Genomic DNA, 24,917 nt, shown 5'->3' with positions numbered 1-24,917 from the left:
TCAGATTATACTTATTCAAATCTATAGTTCATTTCCTGCACTAGCGATGGTTTGTGGTGGTCTGGTGATCAGCATTGAAAAACTAGCTGAGAGGTGGCTCCAGACAATGCAACACGATCATCTAGTACTTTCAGTGTTAAGCAGCTTTCGTTGTAACTTGACGCATGAAGTAAGTGACAGAAGTATTGCAAATCTTTTGAGTCATCCTTGTAATAATATTGAGGTAAGAGCATTCAGTTATAATGAAAAGTCTAAGTAACCACACAACCTTTCGCATTATACAGCTATTCGTTCTTCCTGGCAGCAAACAGACCTGTCACCCATTATAGGTACTCTAGTTATGATTTATTTGATAGGTTAAGTTGTTTGCTAAGAATACACACGACTCAGATAACGTTCAGTCTTCACGTCATTTCTATCCCTCAGTAGTCACATTTACATCTTGACACTATGTTTGCAAATCACTACAGTTTATCAGTCAGTCGACAGCATAAGCCGACGTAATTTTAAATCTCACCTCAGCAATAATGTCTCCATTCTCCGCATGAACCTGAGCAATAGCGCCTAATTCTCTACACTTTTCAAAAACTTCATATAGTTCAGGGTCACGTAACATCCAAGAGTCCTTGTATGCCATGAACATTTTAAACGAATTCACACCATGATCCTTACATAATTCTTCCATTTCTTCCTTCACCTGCAAAAGAAACATTTTCATAAAACATTGAATTAAAAAATAATTAATTAAAAAAAAGCATAAAATAATACTATTTGTTTCCGCTAAGTAGCTGAATTGTGTTAAACAAAAAGGAAACAGATAGATCAAGAATTTATCAAAGATATAGAGGTTCCTTGAAAAAAAAAAAAAAAAAAAGAAAAGGTTTGATAGGGCTGTCATATGTTCTATGCACACTTCTCTTTTAATCAGGAGCAGTTCTATAATATAATCAAAGTCACGTGCCCTCCTAATAAATACGAAACACAATAATTAAGGAAAAAATGTGGACCTTTATTCTTGTATACGAATGATTTAGTTATTTTAATAGAAAAGATTTAGTTATTTTAATACGGGAGTTTGCAGCTCTGATTGATATATATGAGAGATTTGGCAACATAGCGTAAGTCACGATGCTTGAAGTTATTCTGTTCACGTGTTCTGGTTTGGCTCTTTATAGTTATCACCTGCCTCACACAGCAGCTCCTTAAACCCTGTCCTTACTGATTGGAAAAAAAGAATCCTTTTCGATCGGTAGACGGGACCACGAGAGAAGAGAAAATAGGACGGAGCCCAAGCTCTTTCGCTGTGCAGACGCACTCAATCCGAGCGAAGTGGGATGGATTTCTTCCTTCCTTCTCCCCTTTCTCTTTCTTTCTTTCTCTCTCTCTCTCTCTCTCTCTCTCTCTCTCTCTCTCACACACACACACACACACTAACACCCCCCCTCACACACACGCAAAAGAATGCCTCATTATGTGTCAAAGACAAGAGAAGGCCACAGCAGAATTTCGAATCATTGTTTATTTGTGACACCCATACTCGAATTATTATGAAAGGAAGGAAAAGAAATAAATAAGAACACTTACTTTACATTTTGGAATTTAATAACACTTGATGCATATTTACGTAACTTTTTCTTTTTGCAAATATTTTGGGAAGGAACGAATATTCTTGAACTACACTTTAAATTGATTTACCACTGAAACGTTACTGTAAAAGCAAACATGCGAAGACACATATAAATATATAAAGGTTACACTGGATATTCAAAATTATGAAATTACAGTAAGTACAGAATAGTCAATTGCCAAGCCATGCAGGGTAGGTTTAAGGCGGACCACCCTCACGTATGTAAACAATCTTCCGCATGGAATATGAGTTTGATTCTCTACAGGAACACATGCGATTAAGGGTCTACGTTAAAGAGTATGCCTACGTCTTGGTGCTGAAAATGAATGACCGAATAAATTACTCATTTGTTTTAAATGATGAAATTGAATGCATGCATGTTTCGATGCATCATGAAAACATTATCGTGTGTTTATTTTAGAAATAGAAATCTTTGAGTTTAACGTCCCACGGTTATACCGGTTAGGCTAAAGGAGACGATGATGATGAGTAATGAATGAAATGGTGGAATGAAGAAAGTGGGAGGAAACGGGAGAACCCCGAGAAAATGCACGCACAAGGTGTTTGTTTACCACAAAGTTCACTTGGCGGGGGTTGGGATCGAACCCGGGACCCCAAGCACCAGAGGTGAACGCTCTACCACTGAATTTTAGAATATATTCCTATTTAGAATATATCCTCCCACTCGTTCCGTAGGTTCTTATCCCGGCAGTACTCTTTTCCAGACTGTAAGTAATACGTGCGCCAAGTTCGGTTAAAATTGCTCTAGGTGCTCCAGAGTTATGCTGGAACATACATATCCATCCATCCATCCATCTATTATATATATATAATCGAAAACCACTGATGTTAGAGTCGAATCCATAGTTTTCGGGTTCATGAGCTGATTGGTGACAGTTCCGATGTCCTTTAAGCCTAAGTTAAACCCCTCAGTGAAGGTAAGACCTACTAGCAGGCATTGAGGGGATACGTGGGGTGACATATAAAAATGATCGAAAACGGCCGATATTAGTGTCGAATCCGTAGTTTTCGGAGTCACTGAGATTAATTTCGCCACTCTTGATGCCATTTAAAGCCACATTCAGCTCCCATTAGTACCACTAGGGGGGGGGGGTAATGGTAAAATTAAAATTAACAAAGGACGACCGACATTAGTATCGAATACATAATTTTCGGGGTCCCTAAGTTGATTGGCGACACTTCCTATACCATTTAAGTCTATGTTTAACTCTCATTAGCACACCTACGGTGGTGGGAAGGAGTTAACATGTAAAAATAATCGATAATTATCAATATTAATGTCGAATCCATAGTTCTCGATCTTGCTAAGATTAATAGTTACACTCCAGATAACGTTCAAGTCGAAATTCAGCCCCATAGGTATGGAGGGTGAGAAGAGGTGAAAAAGAAAATTTCTCAAATAAGAGAGATTAGTTTCGAATCCATTCTTTCAGTTCGTCACATTATTAGGTTACAATCGCGATGACATTTAATTCCAAGTTTAGGCTGCATGGGCATGTCAGCTGGATTGGGAACTTACGGAGGTAACGCCGAAAGCGTTGCTTGCACATTTAGATATATTTAGATGTATGTGTATATTCCAGCCTAACTCCGGAACGTCTGGAGCAATTTTAATCAAACTTGGTAGACATATTACTTTTAATCTGGATAAAATACCGTGGGAGTAAGGCACCCTAAGGGGTGAGAGTTGGAACGTGTGGTGACATGTAAAAATAATGCAAAACGATTGATATTAGTGTGCAATCCACAGTTCTCAAAATCGAAATGAATAGTGACACTCTCCATGTCATTTATGTCAAAGTTGGTCCCTATTGAAAGAGGGTGGAGGAGGGAGATGAAAAATATAAAATGTCAAAAATGACTGACATTTGTGTCGAACTCATAGTTTTCGGGATCGGAAAGCGTCTGACCAGTTTGAAATAGATAATACCCACTTCAAGCTATGTTTACTTAAATATCAATTTGATTAAATGTGTATTCTGTGAGAGTAGGATGGTTCAATATTTATGTCAAAAGTGAAATATCTTCTGTATTTTTACATTTACAGTTTAATTTAAATGCAAAGAATGGATATTTCAGCTAGTAAATAAATATAAGATAAACGACGCTACTTGACTTCTATTAGCCGTTTCAAATTACACTCTAAAGTAACCGAACGATTTTTACAGAATCAATCAAACCAGGGCAGGGTGGCTCAGTAGTAGGGCGCTCATGTCTAGTGCGCGGAGTCCTTGGTTTGATCCCTGCTTACACAAGTTTGTGGTGAATAATATCGTGTTCGTTGGTTTTCTCTGGATTCTCCCATTTCCTCCCTAATTCTCACTCCACCAGTTATTTTACATCCACCACTCCCTTTCGTTAGTTCATCCGTCTCCTTTGCCTGAAGTGCAGTACTGTGGGACGTGCAGCTTGAAATTTCATTGACAGAATCGATTGAGAAAATTCTATTAAATAGGTTGAGTAGTGTTGGCAACATCAATTCTTTTTCACTTGAATAACTTGAATTCTTTGTGCTGAATAAAGTACATAAAGTTAAGCTAAATAATTCTGAATGTAAGACATATCGTATACACCTTGTTTCAAAAAGAATATACGTATTACGAAGAATTATTTTGTTCAAACTATCGATCGCTGTGCCTCGACTCGGCTATTGGAGAAACGAATACATAGTCTAGTTTATATTAATAGCCGCTAGATGTCAGTTGTCTTGTTTTGCTTGGTAACCGTCATATGTTTAAAATGGCTACTCCACAGCAGAAATAATTTTGTGTTCTCGAGTTTGCGAAGTGCAATTCCGTGATTACAGTGCAAAGATGTTTCAGGTTGAGGTACCAAATTGATCCTCCGAATGGGTGGAACATTCGCAGATGGTATTGACAGTTTGTAGATACAGAATATGTATGTAAAAGAAAGAGTCCTAGCCGCCCTCGTGTTCCTGAAGAAAATGTTGGACGAATTCAAACTGCTTTCCAACGTAGTCCTTCAAAATCAACTCGTCGTGTCAGTCAGGAGTTACAAGCGCCGACAACAACAATTTGGCGTGTTTTGAGACGTCGGTTGGTTATGAAGCCGTACGAGTTACAGCTGTTACAAGCTCTGCGTCCTGATGATAAATGCACACGTGTGGCATTTTATAACGAGATTCTGGATGCTATTGACAATAACATTTTTGCACAACGCATCGTGTTCAGTGATGAAGCGACTTTCCGTGTTAGTGGTCAGGTAAACAAACAAAATGTCCTACAGAACTCACATGCAGTCATTGAACATGTACGAGATTCGGCCAAAGTCAATGTGTTTTATGCGATATCCCGATCATCTGTTTACGCTCCATTCTTCTTTAATGGAAACACGGCTAACAGTCAGCAGTATCTCGCTATGTTACAAAACTGGTTGTTTCCGAGGCTGCACGAAGACAACTTCATTTTTCAACAAGACGGGGCACTCCCTCACTGGAGTCGCCAAGTGCGTGAATATCTGAATGAAACTCTACCGAACCGTTGGATTGGTCGTCAAGGAGCTGGCGACTTAGCATGTCTCAGCTGGCCTCCACGTCACCAGATTTGAGACCCTGTGACTTCTTCCTGTGGGGTTTCGTTAAAAACAACGTTCATGTACCACCATTCCCACAGAACCTGGAAGAGTTGAAGAACCGAATCCGTACTGCCATAACATCAGTGACGCAGGACATGCTTGCCCAAGTACGGGAAGAATTTGAGTATCGATGTGATATTGTTCATGTCGCTGATGGAGGACATATTGAACATCTGTAATTTGAACTTGAGAGGTTAGTAAATATGTGTGTAAAATTTCATATTCGTGTGTCTTAAAGTTTAATAATTATATGCATTCAAAATACGTGGTGTATATTGGGTATGTGATTATACAATGGCAATTTTTTCCTGCAATATTTGTACCTAATATCAGCAATTAAACATCTTCAAAGTAAAACATTAATGGAGGCTCCAAAGCTAGGTGATGATGTAAAGACGAAAATGGGGGGGGGGGGGATGCAAAACCAATTTCACCGATATTGCCAATGTGATAGAACTTTAGAGATGCAACTTCTTTTAACTACGTATACGTATATAATACACTCAAGTTTACGAAATTTTAATGTAAGGATAACTATCCATGTTGTAATTTCTGTAAAATTTCAGCAGTATTTTTTCTGCAGCGTTTACAAAATAACTGAATTCAATCAAATATGTCTTTACAATAGAGACTTCTCGATAACTCTGACTTCAATATTACCTGCTTCGGATATTAATATTTCTTTAGAAAATTAGTAATTATAATACATAACTCACTTGATTTATTAACAATTTTAAGTAAGATGTAGTACCAGCTATACCAATAGTATGACTATTAAGATGACATGCTTGGATTTCCCTTGCATACTTGTACGTTGTACTCAATTTTTGAGATGGATATTTTTCTTCATTATATTGCTGAATCTATATTAATACTGTAATGTACTGTATTTCCTCATATTCAATCATTTACTGCTAAATATCAATATTCACTCCTTTAAGCACAACTTTATCATTTTCCTTCAATATAATGGACACCCCGTTACGTGACAGGCCCTCACCCGCTTTAATCCGGATAATCGAAAGTTCACAGTATTAAAAGACATGCACAATCTCTTTCTCCACTGCTGTTTCAACGCCATATATACGAAATGTATATACAGTAAGTTTCAACACTTTTTTTAAAAAAAAATTAATAACATTACAATTCTCCATTAAACTCCCACGAACTATATCAGTTTACGCAAATACTGGAAAAGAGACTGACTGGACCGAGACTCGAACCCGGGACCTCCGGCACACCGTGCCGATGCGTTAACCACTACGCCACCCAGTTCGCTTCCCAGAATTGCCACTCACTCTCTCAATCTCGAGGTCCGATTTCTCATCTCGGACCACGTGGGATGTACCACACAGCTCCCTCCCCTCTGTGATTGAACACCTATAGAGGATTTGGTATGTAAAATAAAAAATCGGTTATTTCCTCCTTTCTTTAGTATATACGAAATCACAACCATCATAAGGTGCTCGGTATATAGACACAGGATTGTCCAATCACAGAAGGGGCTATGGTACAACCCACGTGGTCCGAGGTGAGAACACCGACTTCGAGAGTGAGGGTGAATGGCTGTTTTGGGAAGCGGACTGGGTGGCGTAGTGGTTAACGCATCGGCACGGTATGCCGGAGGTCAGAGTTCGAGTCTCGGTCCAGTCACTCGCTTTTTCACTGTTTGCGTTAGAGGTCGCTCCTATATAGGATTTGGTGTGTAAAATAAAATATCGATTGTTTCCTTCTTTCGTTAGTATATATCAGTATACATTAACTACAGGAAAACTTCTTTACTCACACACACTTACGAACTATAGTACAGAGTGTATTTGAATGGGACCAAGAAAGACCAATTTGCAAGAATTCGCCCCTAAAATACATTCGGAAAAGTCAAGGGGGGGGGGGGGTAATCTTGCTTTTTTAAAGAACCAGCTACCTGTCTACGTTTGAAAGGCTACTTTCTCGCGACTATAAGTTTAATACTTCGGCTCACAGTTAATTCGATTGTGTTTGTATGTCTGCTGTTAAGAGTTTCTCTCTAGAACCAAGGCTATAGACACTAAAAATACGACCACCAACCACTAAATTACGAGGAATTTCGATTGTGATATTGGGGATATCTGAAGCAAACACAACAAATGCGATTCTAAGACTTCTGTGTCAAATTCAAGGATGCATTAATATTTAGGTTTAAAATACTCCAAGGAAGTTAACTATCTTATTTATTACATTACATATTAAAACCGTTAATGAGGGGAAGCTATTCTGAATAGTGTGTAGTGTATAACCGTACGTAAACAACTTGAAATGAGATAATCACTGTCAACTAAAATTACATCCAATACTTCTTTGTACTCCAAGTAGAGATTTTTAGTTGCTTCACAGAAAATTTTCAGAGAAATATAGTTAGTGTAGATGATTGTTTCTTACAGTTATGTAATCTAGACTTATTTTGTGATCTTAAGTATGCCAAAATTACACTTCTTAAGAAGTTTGAAGTATATCTGCGTAGAACCATGGTAATCTGAGTAACGAAAAACAATCACTCCGTTTTATGAGGAACAAAGTTATAATTGTGGTACACTACTTTTGTGAATTACGGGGGCCGCGGTAGCTCAGTGGTAGAGCGTTTCACCTATGGTGCGTGGTTTTCCTGGTTCGATACCTGCTCGCATAAAGGGTGTTTTGTGGTAGACAAACACCGTGCATTTCTCAGTATTCTTCTGTTTCCTCCCACTTTCTTCATTCCACAATTACATTTATTTGTCATCATCACAGTCTTCTTTAGCATATACAGCATAATCGTTGGACGTAAATCTGAAATATTTCATTTTATGAATGATAAGAAGCTTTGCCCTAAATACTATATATCACTTGAAACCTCGAAATGAAATTAAATTAAATCTACCTTTTACGTCCCACTATTATTACATTCAAACTCAAAGAAATGGATGATTATGAAAGTGAAAGGAAACGGGAGAACCCTTTGAAAACCAACGCGTACTGTGTTTGTCCACCACAAATTTCGCTTGATACGAGCTGGAATCGAACCAGGGCCCCCATGTATCAAAGGTAAGCGCTCTACCATTGAGCCACTGCGGCTCATTTAGTGAATGTCGCAATTTGAATACAGGAAAGCGTAGATTCATGTGGACTTCTGTCCACAGATCTTAGGTTGGTGTGGTAATCTTTAGTAACTGTTACGGTTAGGAGCCGAAACACGTGCCCTATTAATGAAATGATCAACATCGTAGTTATTTGAATATTTAAACAGAGAATAATAAAACGACTCACCTTATCAGACCACCAAGTTACAGCCACATGCAAAGCGTAATCACAGCACACTTTCTCGTCAGCCCAGTGTCTCCAAGCTTCATATGCCTCCAACAGAGACTCTCCCTTAGTTGGAATCACAAAATCCACTAAAAAGAAAATTAGCATTTAGTTTCATATTGCGTCAAAAAGGAAAATCAGCTAATTATCCATTTACATCAATCTAATGAGTAGAACTACGTGCTACTATACTAAAGTCATCAATCCATGTTCTGGGAGTACAACACTTCGCTTAAAATAAACCAGTATCATTCCTATACTAAAATAGGTTCAATACAGATTAGACTTTGGAAGAAAAAGGTAGTTTAAAAATAATGATTAAAACTTGAGAAACATATTTATACATTATTTTTTCGTGTTTTCCGATATTTTTAATAAACACCCTGACTACAGCTCACGAAGAGCCCTCAGACAACCATTAGATAGTGTGTGATCAAAATATCCGCGCCCATCGCTGATATTTTTGGCTTTCAGTATCCATTTTCTACCTCTTCATTTTTTCATTTTTAATTAATTGGTTACAGTTTAGCGTTCCTTTTCAATATCAAAGCTATATTAGACAGGGTCTATTGCTTAAAGCCGGATTCGACACAAATGAAACTTGTATGAGAGCACGCTCACTAGGATTCGAACCTGGGACGGCACATACAGAAAACAAGTGCATTACCCACTTGGTCACGAAAGGTAATTTTCAAGTAGCTGCCAATTCCCACCACGCTAGTTAAACGCGGAAAATGCTGCACTGCGCAATATTGCATTTGTTTTCCCTAACAGGACTCTATAGTCGCATAAAAAAAATCCTTGAATAAGAATCATAATTTTCATGTCAAACAAAATCATCTTTCTTGTCTAGTATATGTGCATTGATTACAACCTAAGTATCAAATATATTAAGTAACGTTTGAAAGAAGGAAACTGATAGGTTAAGCCTTATTTATTATTATTATTATTATTAGTTCATGATTGGTTATTGTAAAGTCTTCAAGCATCTAAATTCTTGCTATTCCAACTTCCCTTTATTTCCACCTGTTTTAATGCAGATTTCTACCTCTGATACTTTAATTTAGTCTCACAGATAAGTCACGAGTAACCTAAATTTAAATATTATGAATTATAATTAATTATTTCTTTATGGTAGGACAAACTTTCGCTTGCTTTCACTTCTCTGCCTATATCAATGGACTCTATATGCAAAACTAAGAACAAGCCTGTCAAAGACAAAATTCCTTTTACACCAATACGGTTAACTCAAAATCTAATTTCGTACTGGCAAGATTAAGTACATAACACGTGTATAAGAGTTATACAAACAATTTATACTGTGACACATATCCGCACATATATATCTAGGTATATACAAATAATTTTCAAGTAAAATTTGTGTGTGTTTCGTTTATTTAGCTTTCTTGCTTATTCCTGAAAAAGTGTATGGAAAAAGGCACTCTAGAAAGTGGTGAATTAAAACTGTTGAAGTGAGTATACTGTAGTAACGCTATATTCAATACTGGACTCTTATTTTTCCTGTTCCGGATTGAAACTCAATCGTTTTATTATTATTATTATTATTTTATTTTTATGGAGTTTTATGATAGTTTGAATATGCGACATTCTGTGATAAGTGTAAGTGCTTTAAATTCTTCTCACATGTAAACGAATTAAAAAAAAAAAAGAAAAAAAAAAAAAAAAAAGCAATGAGGAGTTTAAAACTATGTGAGGTAAACCCAAGGAATTCGTTCCCTCATTTCTAGAAAGTTATAATGTGCTTTTCCCTCAGATTTATTTTGGAAGAACAAAAAGAACTAAGGGACAGTTTTCCTCTTTCACATCTACCATGAAACAAGGAACGTGTAACTTATACCATGTTGATCTTATTACCATCGGCTTTTCTAATTTTAATATCTTACTATTGCTATTCTGAGCACACGGACACCTTCACTTCTTGATCATAGTTTCTTAAGGTTCCAGAAATTATAGTAAACTAGCAGCGTTCACCCCGCTTCGCTGCGGTCACCCCGGAACGCAATAAACTTTGTTACTTAGATAATTTTTACTTTTTCGCTTTCAAATTGCAGTAAATGTTAACATTATAGCGCCTGTCATTTATGTTAACCCGCCGAGTGACACGGTCATGCGGGTTGCATATAAATACGTTTATTTTTACCTATGATGAACTAATAACAAAGGATTTGTACGTATGGACACTTCAATGGTCAATTATCTCAAGACACTGGTAATTAAAAATTAAAGTGATATGATAAAAACCATCTAGGGTCCAAATCCTAATAACCCCCCAAAAATAAAAGAAATTGGTTCAGCCGTATTAGCGTGATGAGGGAACAAAGGATTTGCACGTTCTCTTTTATAATATAGATCTGTTAAGCAGTAATCTAACACGATGAGTTCCTAATTTGGCAAAAGAAAAATAAAACACACACAATTCCTAAAGAATGTATTCTAGGCAGGTTGATAAAAATAAAACTTTCAAAACAATGCATTTTAACTAAGTTGTGGAGACTATTAAGTTTGCATGGTTTCCCGGTGGTATTATAATTATTATTATTCTAAGTTAAACATAAGAGTGGTATTCTTTAATTTAAAAATGATAAAGTTTAGAGAATCCAAATCTTAGTTTACAGAAATATGATCGCCATTTCTCCTTGTTAACTAACTGCAAAAGCACAGCTAAGCTAACTACTCTATCATGACAATAGGACTCAAATGCATCTTGCAGTACTTTTTATTTTGCATTCATGAATAGGTCTTGTGGTTACCTATAGAGCTTGCCATTGATTGCAGGGTTGTAAATCTGTAGCCTCTATTACATCTGTTATCTAAATTTCAATCACCGCTTGTTCACCACTGGCAGTCACGAAATGCACAAAGCAAAATACAATTAAGCTTAAACTTTGCTTGCAAATTCTCGATTTGCCTTGAGTTTGAAACAGTGATATTTACATTTTTTTTTTCTTCTGGAATAGTAGTTTTCTACAAATTTATATTGCAAAAGAACCTGAAGCTATTTGGGATGAACAAGACAGAACTGATTGTGTATATATAAGGGTATTTCAAAAGATATTTTAGTAGTAGTTATAGTATCTTATTTCGAGCACAAAGAATTTATAACGATGTGGTGTATTGGCAATAAATTCAGAAATAGATACTACTGGCGCGTGAAACTAGTCGGATCCCACCGGGAAGCTAATCTGAACTTTCTCACGAAAGCCTATAAAAAATACGAAATATGCTTTAATATCTTCATATTATATATTACTAATATTAATATAGTTCATGTTAAACAGTTCGAGGAAAATTAGGATGGAAATTAAGCTATATTTTAGTAGAGCTATTTGGAGTTCAGCGTCTACTTCAGCCCCGAGACTATATGAAACGTGGACTTACAGCTTTAACGTGTGATCCGATCCACATACATATTATACATATATACACACTTTCACAGCAGATGGAAAAAGTATTTGACTAGTGGCTCTTGAGAGAAGTTACACTGTAAAAATTTAAAATGTATAATTACAACTTAAGGGAAGAGAGATTTATAAAGATTCAGGAAACTGTATCAAAAGTTAGAACATTAGGAAAGCTTTCTTCTCATAGTCTGTAACAATAAAATTGAAATTTCTATCAATGTTGCTTTCCTCAAGAGCCGCCACTATTTAAGCTGTCTGGAAGCAGTGGCATGTAACTAAAACCAAACGCATTCCTCTAATAATGTATACAAAATCCTCACTAGCAAAAAGGTATGGATTTCGGTGGGTAAGTTGACTTTCTTCACAATAACATTGTAAGCTAGCATGAGATAAATGGACCATCTAAGCCAATATGGTCTAATTAATATTCTATCATACGTTCAGAGGGAAGAATTATTAGGAGTTTGCTTCTGATATGTATATTTACGCCGGTGACCGTCACGTTAGACAGAACTCAAGATTTACAACCAGAATGATGCGATATGCAGCAAGTAGTAACACAGCCGCGGAGTTGTTGAAAAAAAAAAAAAAAAATGGTTTCTAATACAAAAACTATTTTTAGAGTACTCACTTATCATCGTCGTTCCACCAGCTAAGGCAGCCTTGGTCCCTTGGTAAAAATCATCTACAGCGGTTGTGTCAAACGCTGGTAACTGCATATGTGTGTGCGTGTCAATACCACCTGAAATATTTATTTTGGTTATTACTTAATACTCATTATTATTGTCTATTTTATTCACAAATAATACAAAACAAACTTTTGAATAGATATGAAAAGACAAAAAAAAAAAAAAGTTTGCATGGCAATTCAAAGAATTAAATATATGTTTGGTTATTTATATTCAAAGAAGGAATTGTTAGGAAAGATCAGATCTACTGAAAAAATGAACAGATAATCATGCTGTTGTAAGTACCCTTGTTTGATTATTTTTTACACACTGGAATAAAATTTTTATAATGTTTTAAGAGCGAACTTGAAAGAAAGTAAAAAGTAATGTTCATGTAACGTGTTAGCCAGAAAGAAGTGTGTCCGCACTTTGGAGTTTCATAATGGTAATGCTAATTTCGGGTAGATTAGTTTTCGAAACTAACCACGTTGTTCCGGTTCCTCATTTTTTTATAGCATAGGTTAAGAAATTATAATTTAATCTAGCTTTGTATTTAAGCAAGATAATACAGGTATGCATTTCAATGTAATCAATATAATCCAGCTGTGTATTTTAGATGTAAGACTTGGACATTACATGAATTAGACAATAATCTAACGTTTAAGTATGTTTTGAGAAACTATCATTTTTTTTTTTTTACTAACTTTACTGTTAACCATACTACAGTTTCATCAACGAAAAGTGTCTACTTCAACTATTGTTCAAGTATTTCCTTTTTGACATTGCCTTCAGACATCTTAAACCTTTTCGTTTGTATTATACAGCAGATGAGAAAATTTTAGTAATTATCTAGAATATTTGAACTAAATATTCAACTATCCGCCAAGATGATAACATTACAAGATTTAAAAAATAAATAAATAAATAAATAAAAAGAGAGAGAACGAAACATAAACTGCTAATTAATGCCAGCTCAAAACGAGAACATATTCTTGTTGCGTTGGTATGATTGAAAAATGCGTGACTGAAGTGTTTCACTTATAAAACTGCAATGCTGGTTACGCAAAGTAGTTTCCGGGTGAACTCACATATTTTTACCATTGCTCACCATCAATTAGATTACATGACAAAACAAGGTTCGAGTTCGCGATGTGAAGTCCTCAACCGCACGCTGCGCCATTTAATCATCAGGAAAGGTCTTCCTTGAAAAACTAATCAAGATGCAAGAAGAGGTGATAGTCGCTCGGAAGGGTGTAAGTAGAATACAATGGCTTAAGAAAGAGTTTCATTCTGCGACTCATAGAAGGTCTGCAATGCTTCTTGAGCAACATGTCGGCATGGAACATGAGGACAATATATCTATTCATCACTGTTGGATGATTGCGGACAAATTCCAGGTGCATTTCATACAGTTCATCAGTTTAATGCTCTTCAGTGGTCGTTTTGCCTCGACGATGGAAAACTTTATGAATCACCGCCATACGATCAACAATATCACAGTCAACTACTGTCCTGACTACGATTGTCTGAACAAATACGTTTTTTTATCACAAAAAAGTGATAATCCGATGGAGAAAACCTTCCCAGTTATTGCGTACATTCAGAAAACTGTACACCTCCAAATGGTGATTCATTTTCGCCGATATTACCTCATGCGGCGCCCATGAGTCCCAAATTGTTCACTTTAACGCTTGCGCGAAGCCGCAGTGGTATGTATGGTGTATGTCTAACTCATCAGCAACTCCACAAACACTTTTGCAATGGTCCGCTTCTACTGTGTTTTCTTGAGGAGCTCATCAGAACACATTATTGGTCAGTGGCCACGGGCTATTTTGTTAATATGTCACTAACGATGTACAGTGCACTAATTCATTACTTCTGGTCCAAATGCACTGTTGAATTGTTACGCGGCTATATATGCAGAATTTCCCAGACTGAACTCATAAAGGAAAATCACTATCAATAAAGAAGATATTGAAACAGTTAATAAAGTGAAGTTATTTCGAATAGTGCGTACGTAAGCAGCTTTGTATGAAATATTCAGTCAATTAAAAGTACATCTGATAATTCTTTGTGTATCAAGAACAGATTTTTAGTTAATTAAAAAAAAAAAAACTATAGAACTACAATTAGTGTGGATGATAGTTTCTTACAGTTATGTAATCTAGACTTATTTGTAATCTTAAGTATGCCCAAATTACATTTCACCATCACGTGGATGGCAATATGTGTAAAATATTAAAACGTATTAAGCATTATATATGAAGTTGGAAGTATATCTGTGTAGGATCACGATTATCCGAGTAACGAAAAAGAGCCACTCCGCTTTATCAGAACAAAAGAATAATTGCTTCTAATAAATATGTACAATTTTCTGACGTCATACGCTTTAGCTGGATCTATTGACTGGTTGCGTTACAGAGGATGCTTTCCCAGGAGATGTAAATTCAGACATTTCAATCGCACCAACCAAATACTTATGTGACTAATTCAATAGCATATATCAGTTTCTTTTACAATAACAAAACGTAATAAAAAGGTAAACACCAAAACCAAGTGATGCCAAAATATGAAAATGAAATTTACCTTCTAAATTTTAAGCTGATTTACGAGCTATTGAAAGCAAGGAAGTGATACAAGTATATAACATTTTGCGGTACAAATAATGTTAATCCTTAATTCTAATTTCACTTTTGCATTTGTTAGGCCTACTCTTGAAAAGATTTATAAAACATACGCAGAATATTAATAACTACGAACTTATTATTTTTTTTAATCTGTCGTAATATAGTATAGTTTATTTGCCACTTATAAATGATACAATTATCATTGTGAGTATATGGAAAATAAGTACTTATTACAAACATATTGGTGCTGAATTTAAAACTATTAATTCTACTTTAGATTAGGGTAATAGTTTATAACATAGTTATGGCTATTCTGGCAAAGGTGGAGATCCCATATTGTTGAGTTATATATATTATCGGTACCTTATTATGTAAGAATGGTAACATGACATGTTGGTAACCACCCTTCACTACTATATAACAAAACACCAAGAATACACACAATACAAGAATATGGAATCTCCACGTGCCCAGTAATTGTGGTATTATCATTAGAAACAAATCTTCATGAACGTGCATACACACTGTCGGTAACGCGCCTGCTAGCTAGGGACGCACCCCCGCGTGGGCCATCCAGCTTTGCTCTGCTTGAAGCGGATTGTATGCAAAACTAGTTTATAGTGAGTCCTCCTACAAATTGACCCAGGATCAACGTAAAGTCATTTAAGGCATTGAAAAAGTCGGCGCTTGTAAAGAAAATGTTACGCAAAATTATAATTTTACTAAATGAATTGCGATTATATTTCAAATGGTCCCAAATTTCCCTAACGTAACCTAAACACCTACCCAGCCTACACTAATCATTATAGTACTTAATTTAGGTGGGTATGGTCTACCGACTTCCACAAAGAAACTGTAGGGTATTATTTAGTTTCTTCCACAAATCACTTGGTGCGGATTGGGGTTGGTTGTTTGTAACTGTGATCTAGTCATGAGTATATATACAGTGTGGATGAATGGCATAAAACACTAATCAACTTGTGCTAGGTGGCTACTAAAAAGCACGAATGCTATATAACGGAGTCTGAGCAAGCATGTCAGCGACGGTGGTTATACGCATATTCGGGATCGTTTACGATGTCTCACTAAAGGTCATAGTATGGGCTCCAGATCCTTGGGTAGATTTGGAGGAGGTATTAAATGGCATCCACATTGGGGATCTCGTTTGGGGGGGGGGGAATCCTCCTTAAAAAGAAAGGAAGCCAGATGGCCGGCGAAATATTGTCTCTTGTTATGTTAAAAGCAAACTTGTGTTCCGTGAATCTGTGCGCTACAGTATACCGCGCAACGCTTGTCATAAGAGGATTTCCGGTGCTACTCGAAATAAATTAGTGCTTTTCTTGGGGTAAGTTTCTCAAGAGGATTCCAGAACTAAGCTACTCTAGCCTATCCTACTCTACTCTAATCAACATCTTAAGCTATTAATGTTTGTGCCGGCCTTCTCCAAAATTAAGAGGTATTTTCTGTACGCATTCTTCTATACACATGAACTACAGCTCTACTGAGATACGGAAAGGTGCAGTACCACTTAAAAGTTACTTTCTTCTGTATTCTTGTTCCATCTACAGTAGCAAATTCGGAGTGGAACATTATCAAATTTTGGAAATATCTCGTAGGCTAAATCTGTACCGAAAGATTTATCCTTGTAAACTTATAATTCTTTTTGAAAAAAAAACAAAAGAAAGAAAGAAAACTACCAATCAAAAATTTCTGGAATTTGCAAGATGATGTATTCAAGAGAGTAGATTTGTTCAAATCTTTTAATTTCCATAAACTTACAACAGTATATACTTAAATAGAAATCTACGAATTCATCCCCTACAAAAAACTCGCTTTCGTAAATTTTGGCACAATACTCGGAATAATTGTTGAAAAATTATACCTCTCTCACTATTTTCCTTCTTATTCGCCAAAAGGTCTGTGCTAAGCAACATGACATGACCTCATTTAGTACAGATAAAATTCAAGGGGCTCACAAGAAGTAATTGTAGAAAAACTGTAATTCTTTTACGATTTGAGTATAAATACGGCATCCGAATCTATGGCATAAAACAAAAACCAACTTGTGTTAGGTGGCAGTTAAAAGTACGAATGCTATCTAACCGAGTCAGGGCAGGACGAAATTGTCGTGCCCGAGCTATTGCACGGGTGTGCGTCCGAAGGGAGTAAGTGCGTCAGTGACGATATTATACGCGTAAGCGAGGGTTCTAAAATGAATGAGTTTTGGCAATGATACGACTTTCTATAGCACTCGTCATGATTTCATACTCGTCATAATTAGTAAAGCTTCACTTGTAAACATAAAATACTGCTTCCATACACATTATAGAAATCCACAGCCGGTGGAAAATTGTATCAATACAGTCATTTTTTTTATGCACTCACTTATTTTGGGTTAGCTGCTGTATTGTCGGACCAATTTTAGGAAATTTACCAGGTTAATTGGAGAATTTATTTAAGTTTGCGAGGAAGAATGAGTGAAAGTCAGATAAGGGGAATAGTAAAAGTTGAGAAAGTGTTTTTTTTTTTTTTTTTTTTTTTTTGCTGATTGTTTTTTTTTATGTTTAAGTGGCACTGTATGTGGAGGCAGATGGACTATTTCGCGGAGAGGTACATTTGTTTTACTATACGGATCCAGACTGTAAAATGTAGGCCTACAGAAAAAAAATGTGCAAGTCTTTAATTTTCCCATGTCGAGAACAGAACCCAACGAACCCTTGCGGGGCTTCTAACCCGTTCCTACTACTACTACTACTTATACTGTGGATCCATATTGTAAAACTACACGCCTAATATCGTAATCTAACTTATCTTAATGTAATCCAAACAAATATAACCGAATGCTGTACGTTTGGGTACTTTTTTTTTTTTCGGTTTTCAAATTGGTCCGGCGATACAGCAGCAATGTCCCTATTTTATCCGTCGTAAAGTACTTGTAATGATTTTACATTAGTAGCCCTACACTTGTAGGCCTAAACCTAAAATTCAGCTGTACAACTTTGTATTTAATTCTGTAGTCTGCAAAAATTTGTTCCTTATAAATTGAATATTACCTTTAAATTTTCCAAAATGTGGTATGCCAGAACTTGGACCAACATTGTTTTTAAACAATACCTATTACAGCTGCCCCTTAATTTAAACCACCAGAACCTAATGTGGTTGATATCTGGTATTCTACTTACTACGGAAATAAGATTTTTTTTTTTTTTTTTGACTTGTGCATCCAGATGTGATCCTGCACGATACCCGTAACAGGTATCTTAATTAATAAAATGAGATTGTGAGAACCAAATCCGATTGCGAATTACATCAAAATGTCTCGTTTCAAAATTCAATGTAGATTTTTATGCTCGGAAATTTGTATATTAATGTTTTGAAAGAGCGATAAAAAGATAACAGTTACCACTTACAAGGAGGCTGCTGAAATGTTCGTAGCCCAACCGAGAAGGAGTGCACGTTGAATGATGAAATTTTATTATTCTACATACTCCCCCCGAAGTTCAATACAGACCAATTTAAAAACATCTGAAGACTGCCCCTCACACCACTGTTTCGTAGCACTAATCACCCCCTTACTAGATCCAAAATGCTGTCCTTTCAAATGTTCTTTGGGTTTAGCAAAATCTGGCGGTGCTAAATCTGGGGAACACGGAGGATGATCTAGATACTGAAACCTAGATCATGCAATGTCAGTTGTGTTTGCAGTACTCAATGGAGAAGGAGATTCCGTTTTTACTTTGTCGAAAGGTCGAAAAGAGAGAAGAAAGCATGGTGATTGTGAAAAAAAAAATCGAGATTTCAAAGGCTTTACAAGTTTCTTGGCCCATACATATCGAAAAAGTGATTTTCTCTACATCTATCAGTCTGCTTGTCGCGATGTACAGTCGCGTAGAGGCCATATCATTCAAGGCAGCGTTGCCAGACTCACAGCTCGGAATTATTCCAAAACCTGATCGAAATTATGCTAGATCCTCATAATTGCTAATTCAGGAGTTAAAAAAAAAAAAAAAAAACGAAGCTGAGATTCGATAACGTAACTTAAAATATGCAGAGCGCAAGAATGCGTGGATAGAACTCAATACTTCACGCACCAAAGCTTTAACTCAACTAAACTAGTGCAGTCGTTGCCAGACTCAATGGCGTATATATCGTATAAATGAATGCAAAGTGTTTGTTTACAAATTTTGAAAGAAAATTACCTCGCAGCATAAGCGGAGTTGGGAATTGTCTGCCTGGGGAGGGGGGGGCAGATTTTTGGTCGGTCTCGGACCTTTAATTTCAGGAATAAAGATGGTAATGAAGTCAGAAATAAAGATGGTGAAGTTGTCAAAAAATTGAGGGGAGAATGGCCCCCATAGCTCCGCCCATGCCTCGCAGTTACAGGATTAGAAAACCCTGGGTGGAGCCACACACACACACACACACAAAAAGCCGTTTCTAACCTACTTCGGAAAATAAGACTGCCTGTATGGTTTACCGACTATATGAATCAATGGAAGAGGATACATTTCTGCCGTTCTTTTTCTTCCCATGACCAACTTCTTTCTCATCTCCAGGTTTTACGGCTTTTTGATAAACTTGCTGAAATTATGCTAGATTTGGGCAGGATGCTAAAAGCAAGATGCTAGATGCTAAAGACATACAAATTATGCTAGATCTAGCATCATTATGCCAGATCTGGCAACGCTGATTCAAGGTATCGAGACCAAGTTTATGTGATTCTCTAGGGGGGAGGGATTCGAATTTTCTTCCTACCCCTAAAAATAAGAGTAGTTTACTGAAGGGGGAAATCAAAATTTGCCATTATCTCAAAAACGTATCTAACGGTTATTTATAACTATTTCGTAAATCAATTATTTAATAACCCCTTACTATGGTATAAGTCATTTCTCTACGAACAATCGAGGAAGGGTGTTTTACTCTTGGAGACGATTTTTTTTTTCAAAAACAACGGAGGTGATATATTTCATAAATAAATATTTCATTAATATCCTGAAAATATGGCATAACTCATTTCTGCTGAGAAAATGTATTAAGGGTAGTTTATTCTAGGGGTGAGTCTTTTTCTAGACAATTTTCTCGGAAACGACTAAGATCACTTTCTTCATATTTCAGAAATGAATATGCCATTAATAACCTGACAAAATGACATAATTTATTTGCCCTGTAATTAATAATATATATATATATATATATATATATATATATATATATATATATATATATATATATATATATATATATATATATATATATACGTATATAGGGTAAAGTAAGGTATATTCGTGATAAATCACTATAAAGTCGATATTTCTACTAAAAGTTAAAATCTAAGCAAAAAGTAAGGCTGCATATAGATAGTGCGTACATTGCTTTATAATGTTCCGCTGTATTGTTTATTCTGCATATAATCTGTAGTGTGTATCAAGTTAGTTTATAAAATGAATACATGCATAGGTAATTTCGTGAGAGGTAAGGAAAGTTCGTGATAGTGGGTAGGTATATTCGTGATAACACTGTAATTAGTACAATACAATAATGCTGATTGAACATAGAAATGAAATATCAGCAAGAAAGAAGCGCCTTCCAGTTATAAATCGTTTTATACACAAAATACGCGAACTCTAATCGACAGGACTACCTAATGCCTATCCACTATGATGTGGGTATGTAAATATGCCTCTTCAATTCTTAATAGCAAATCACACATAGAAACAAACACACAGATTAGGTCCATCACAAACAAAAAACGAAGTTCGTGTAACAGTCAGTCCTCATCAGAACTTGAAGGAGTTGTGGCGCAAGAATCACACATGAACACACCCAGCCTATCGTCCTGCTTTTGACAACGCACATGGTATGGCACTAAACAGAAAGAACATTGGATCCATTTATCCCCTGTCTTATCATGCGCATTGTCTTCATAGCTTTCACCATACACATCACATTTTCAATCATCATCACGAATTGCCTGTTTCTAACGGATAGGTCTAGCTTTATTGTTATAGGAAGATCGTGAACTCTAAGGTTGATCAGCAGAGTTACTATTTTGCACGTTAGTAGGATAAGAGACCGAGAGCTTTCTCAGTCGACCAACTTGCTTTCTATCAGTAGTAGTAAGACTAAGTTCGTTCAGATATTTTGCGGATTAATCTCTCTGCTTTCGTCTTTTGAACGGAACTCTCAGATTTAGTCCGTATCTTTTCTTGAACTCACCCCACCACCATTTATTTGCACATTCACTTTCAGTGTTAGTGATTTTTTTCTTTTTGCTGATTTAGCAATCTTGTATGCGAGACTCCTGATTTACTTTACCGTAGGGCTATAGCCGTATCCAAGCTTTAGACAATTATTTATCGTTGATGGAGTTTTCAATTGCGTGCGCAGTTAATTTAATATGTGAATACTGTAGACGAGGTATTTTTATTGTTATGAAGGACAGGTAATTTTGTTACAGTAAGGTAATTTCATGATAACCTCTACACAAGAATCAGACTGATAATTACACGTGATATTTATTAGACTACTATCCTGTAACACGATAACTACGAAAATTTGACTTTCTTAGCAGAAATGGAGCCCTGATTTCAAGCTACTTGGCAACTTTTCCATAAATGCAAATATTCATTAAGAATTTTACATGTGTTCTTAAGAGTCAAAAATGTTTAAAAAGCGATACACAGACACACTACTACCGCAGAAAATTAAATTAATATATCAGTTATGAAACCAAATACCAATATTTACGTGCCTCATTTTGCTTTCGTTGTTATCTCATAAAAATTACAGACGTGACACAATCTTCCGCACAATGTAAACAATACTCCTTCCTCTGTCTTGTTTCTTTCACTTCAAACCTATTTGTGCATATGGCCCAGCGGCGCCGGCCTACACATAAAATTGGATCCATGCTCGATCTTGTGGCAAGAAATGGAAATCTTACTGGGATAAGTTTCTTTGCTACAGTTGCTTAAAAAACTATCACGAAATTACTTATACCACGAATATACCTTACTTTACCCTATATACCGTAAACTGGTTATACTTTGGCTCATTTTTCTTAATTTTCAAAATTCCCTTTCTAACATCTAAGATATGGGAGGTAATTTAATGACATTTCTCCTTGTTGAAAATCAATCCTTTGGCTTTCTTTTGAAAACAGTAAATGCTCAGTGTGACCAAGAATGATGATTATAGTTCCAATTTTTCAGTGTCATGCAAGATTTTTCATGATTGGGAAAACTTTAAGCCCATTTTTCAAAATGACCAATTAATACAGGAAAGTATTATTGTAGCACTGTATTTAAGAAGCAGAAGAGAAGAACAGGGTACAGGGGGTATTATGTACACATTGGTGGAATTATCTATGTTTTTACTCAATTTCAGTAGAACGATACGAAACATCTACAAACGAGCGCTACAAATTTCTGAATACTTAACTTAAAATACCGATATTACAAACATATAGGTGAAATCACTTTGTTCAGTCTCTTTAAAGGAAAAAAAAATATCGTTCAATGAAAATATAAGTGGATGAATACTTAACATCCGAAAATAAGAGCACCGTATTCTTCATTGCGGTAGAGCACTTTACCGGTACCATACTGCTCAGTTTTAGGAAGAAAATTCTTGCAATTCAGGCACTGTATAATATCCTCTTTTAGAAGCTAGTGGGGCGTTAATCTTCCTTATTACATTGCACCATTTGTACACCATTTCATCTTTAATATTGAGCCATTACGAACACAGAAAATACGGGCCAATGTTGCCCCAAAAATTGGGCCAATATTACCTCACGCAATTAAATGCTTAATAGTTTATGTGTAATTGAACAAACATTTAAGGCGTTAACTTATTGATATTCGCAAATGAACATGTTTTTATATTCTACGTACTTGTGCCTTCAGGAAATGTTACTTTAATGCAATGAACAAAAGTTGTGGAACTTGAAATATGATAAATATTTACTTGCTAAAATTGCTAGCATTTGCTTCCCACGTTCTAGAAATAAATCCCTAGCGCCAATGTTCATGTGTTCTCAATGTTGTAGTACTTCGATCCACAACTTTTCTTGCTGATAGAAATTCATAATAACCATGTAGAAATAAATCAAATCTTTCTTCCTTTGGGCCAAAGTTACCTTTAAAGGGCCAAAGTATACCCAGTTTACGGTATATATAGTTTTGTGAAATATGACTTCCGAAATTTTATAACACACGTCAAAAAACATTTCCTTATGGAAAAAATCTGCAAGAGAGTTTACTTTCGGAGGAGTTTTCTTCGGGTGAAATTATCCGAAAACGCTTTATATTTTTCTTCCTATTTCAAAAAATGTTCCATTAATAACTGCAGCACAACTTGATTTAATTTAAGGAATTGGAGAAAGTTTAGTGCAGTGATCCATACCTTTTGTTTCAATTTTCTGTGGGGTTGCGTTTTCAACTTGTCTTATTATAGTTTTGTGAGAGTAATACTTTGCATGAAGTGGCTAACTCTTGGGCAGAAGTCTGAGTACGACTTCATCCTTATCTCAGAAGAATATTCCGAACACCTTCTCAACCAAATTCAGTCTCTTGAACTTCTTGGGGAACCTAAATGCAGCCATTCCACTGAATGTCGACTTATTTTAGGATCGTAATCGTAGAACCATGTTTCGTCTATTGATATTCTTCCTGACAGAAATGGTTAGTATTGCGATAAAAATGGGAGATTACTTCCCCTGATGCCCTCACTCTTTCACGCTTTTGATCTGCTGATAGATTTTGGGGAACCCTTTTTGCCGAGAACTTGCGCATGTCCAAATTATTATGAATTATTCTACCGATGTATTCCCTAGAAATGCCCAGGATCTCTGTCAACATTTTGCTGAGATTCTGCGATTTTCAAGAATAATGTAATTAATTTCAACCACGATTTCGGGGACAGTCACTGTTTTGGTCTTCCTGCACACGCAGCATCATCTGTTGAGAAATAGCCACATTAAAACCTTTGCCACCCGCTTCTTCGTCACTGCATATGACGGAAGAGAGTCCCATAGTGTTTCACTGATCTTCTCATGAATTTGCTTCGGTGGAACAAAATTTGATGCCAGTTCTATTCTCGTTGTTCGTGAAATTCGCTGGTTGCGCACACGTGATCATTTCAAAAGCTTGAAAAAATACAATAAGAATTTCCATACTAATATAAAACTTTGTATTTGTGCGTAGAGATATGTTCTTCAAAACTACAATTTCATCATTCTATCAGTACCTGCACTCCTAAGTTGGGCTACCAATTTTTCAGCAATTCCTCGTAACTAGACAGAAATAACTTCCAATTCATACTGCTATACTGTGTCAATCAGGGGCGACTCTATAATGAAGACAGAAGGCCACGTGCCTTTCCATAAACACGAAGAAAAATGTTTTGCTAAATAATCATGGACCTTTATTGTTGTGTACGAATGAAGAACGACCGAACAAAAATTTTGGTTATTTTTATATGAAGTTCGCAACCCTGATTGATCTCTATTTGAGATTCGGCAACATAGGGTAAGTTACAATACTTGATTTTACCCTCTATTCACGTGCTCTGGCTTGCTCTTTCTAGCGTTCGCCTGACTCAAAAAGTTATTTAAACGCCTGTCCTTACGTACAAT

General features: G+C 36.1%; 1 protein-coding gene across 5 annotated transcripts in view; it reads right to left on the bottom strand.

Annotated features, from left to right (window-relative positions):
* CRMP (Collapsin Response Mediator Protein) overlaps positions 1-24,917 on the bottom strand; it is a 502,151-nt gene that overhangs the window by 72,375 nt on the left and 404,859 nt on the right. For all 5 annotated transcript variants that reach the window (XM_081762168.1, XM_081762172.1, XM_081762170.1 and 2 more), the window contains 3 exons: positions 12,617-12,727; positions 8,525-8,652; positions 518-697 (listed from right to left, as the gene is read on the bottom strand). In XM_081762168.1, the coding sequence (XP_081618294.1) occupies positions 518-697; positions 8,525-8,652; positions 12,617-12,727 (419 nt within the window). The remainder of the gene's footprint in view (positions 1-517; positions 698-8,524; positions 8,653-12,616; positions 12,728-24,917) is intronic.

Source organism: Thermobia domestica, chromosome 6 (genome assembly GCF_964235325.1).
Source record: "Thermobia domestica chromosome 6, izTheDome1.hap1.1, whole genome shotgun sequence".
NCBI classification, from domain to species: Eukaryota; Metazoa; Arthropoda; class Insecta; order Zygentoma; family Lepismatidae; genus Thermobia; species Thermobia domestica.
Note: the sequence above shows the minus strand (reverse complement) of the source record. Positions and strands in the feature narration are given on the sequence as shown.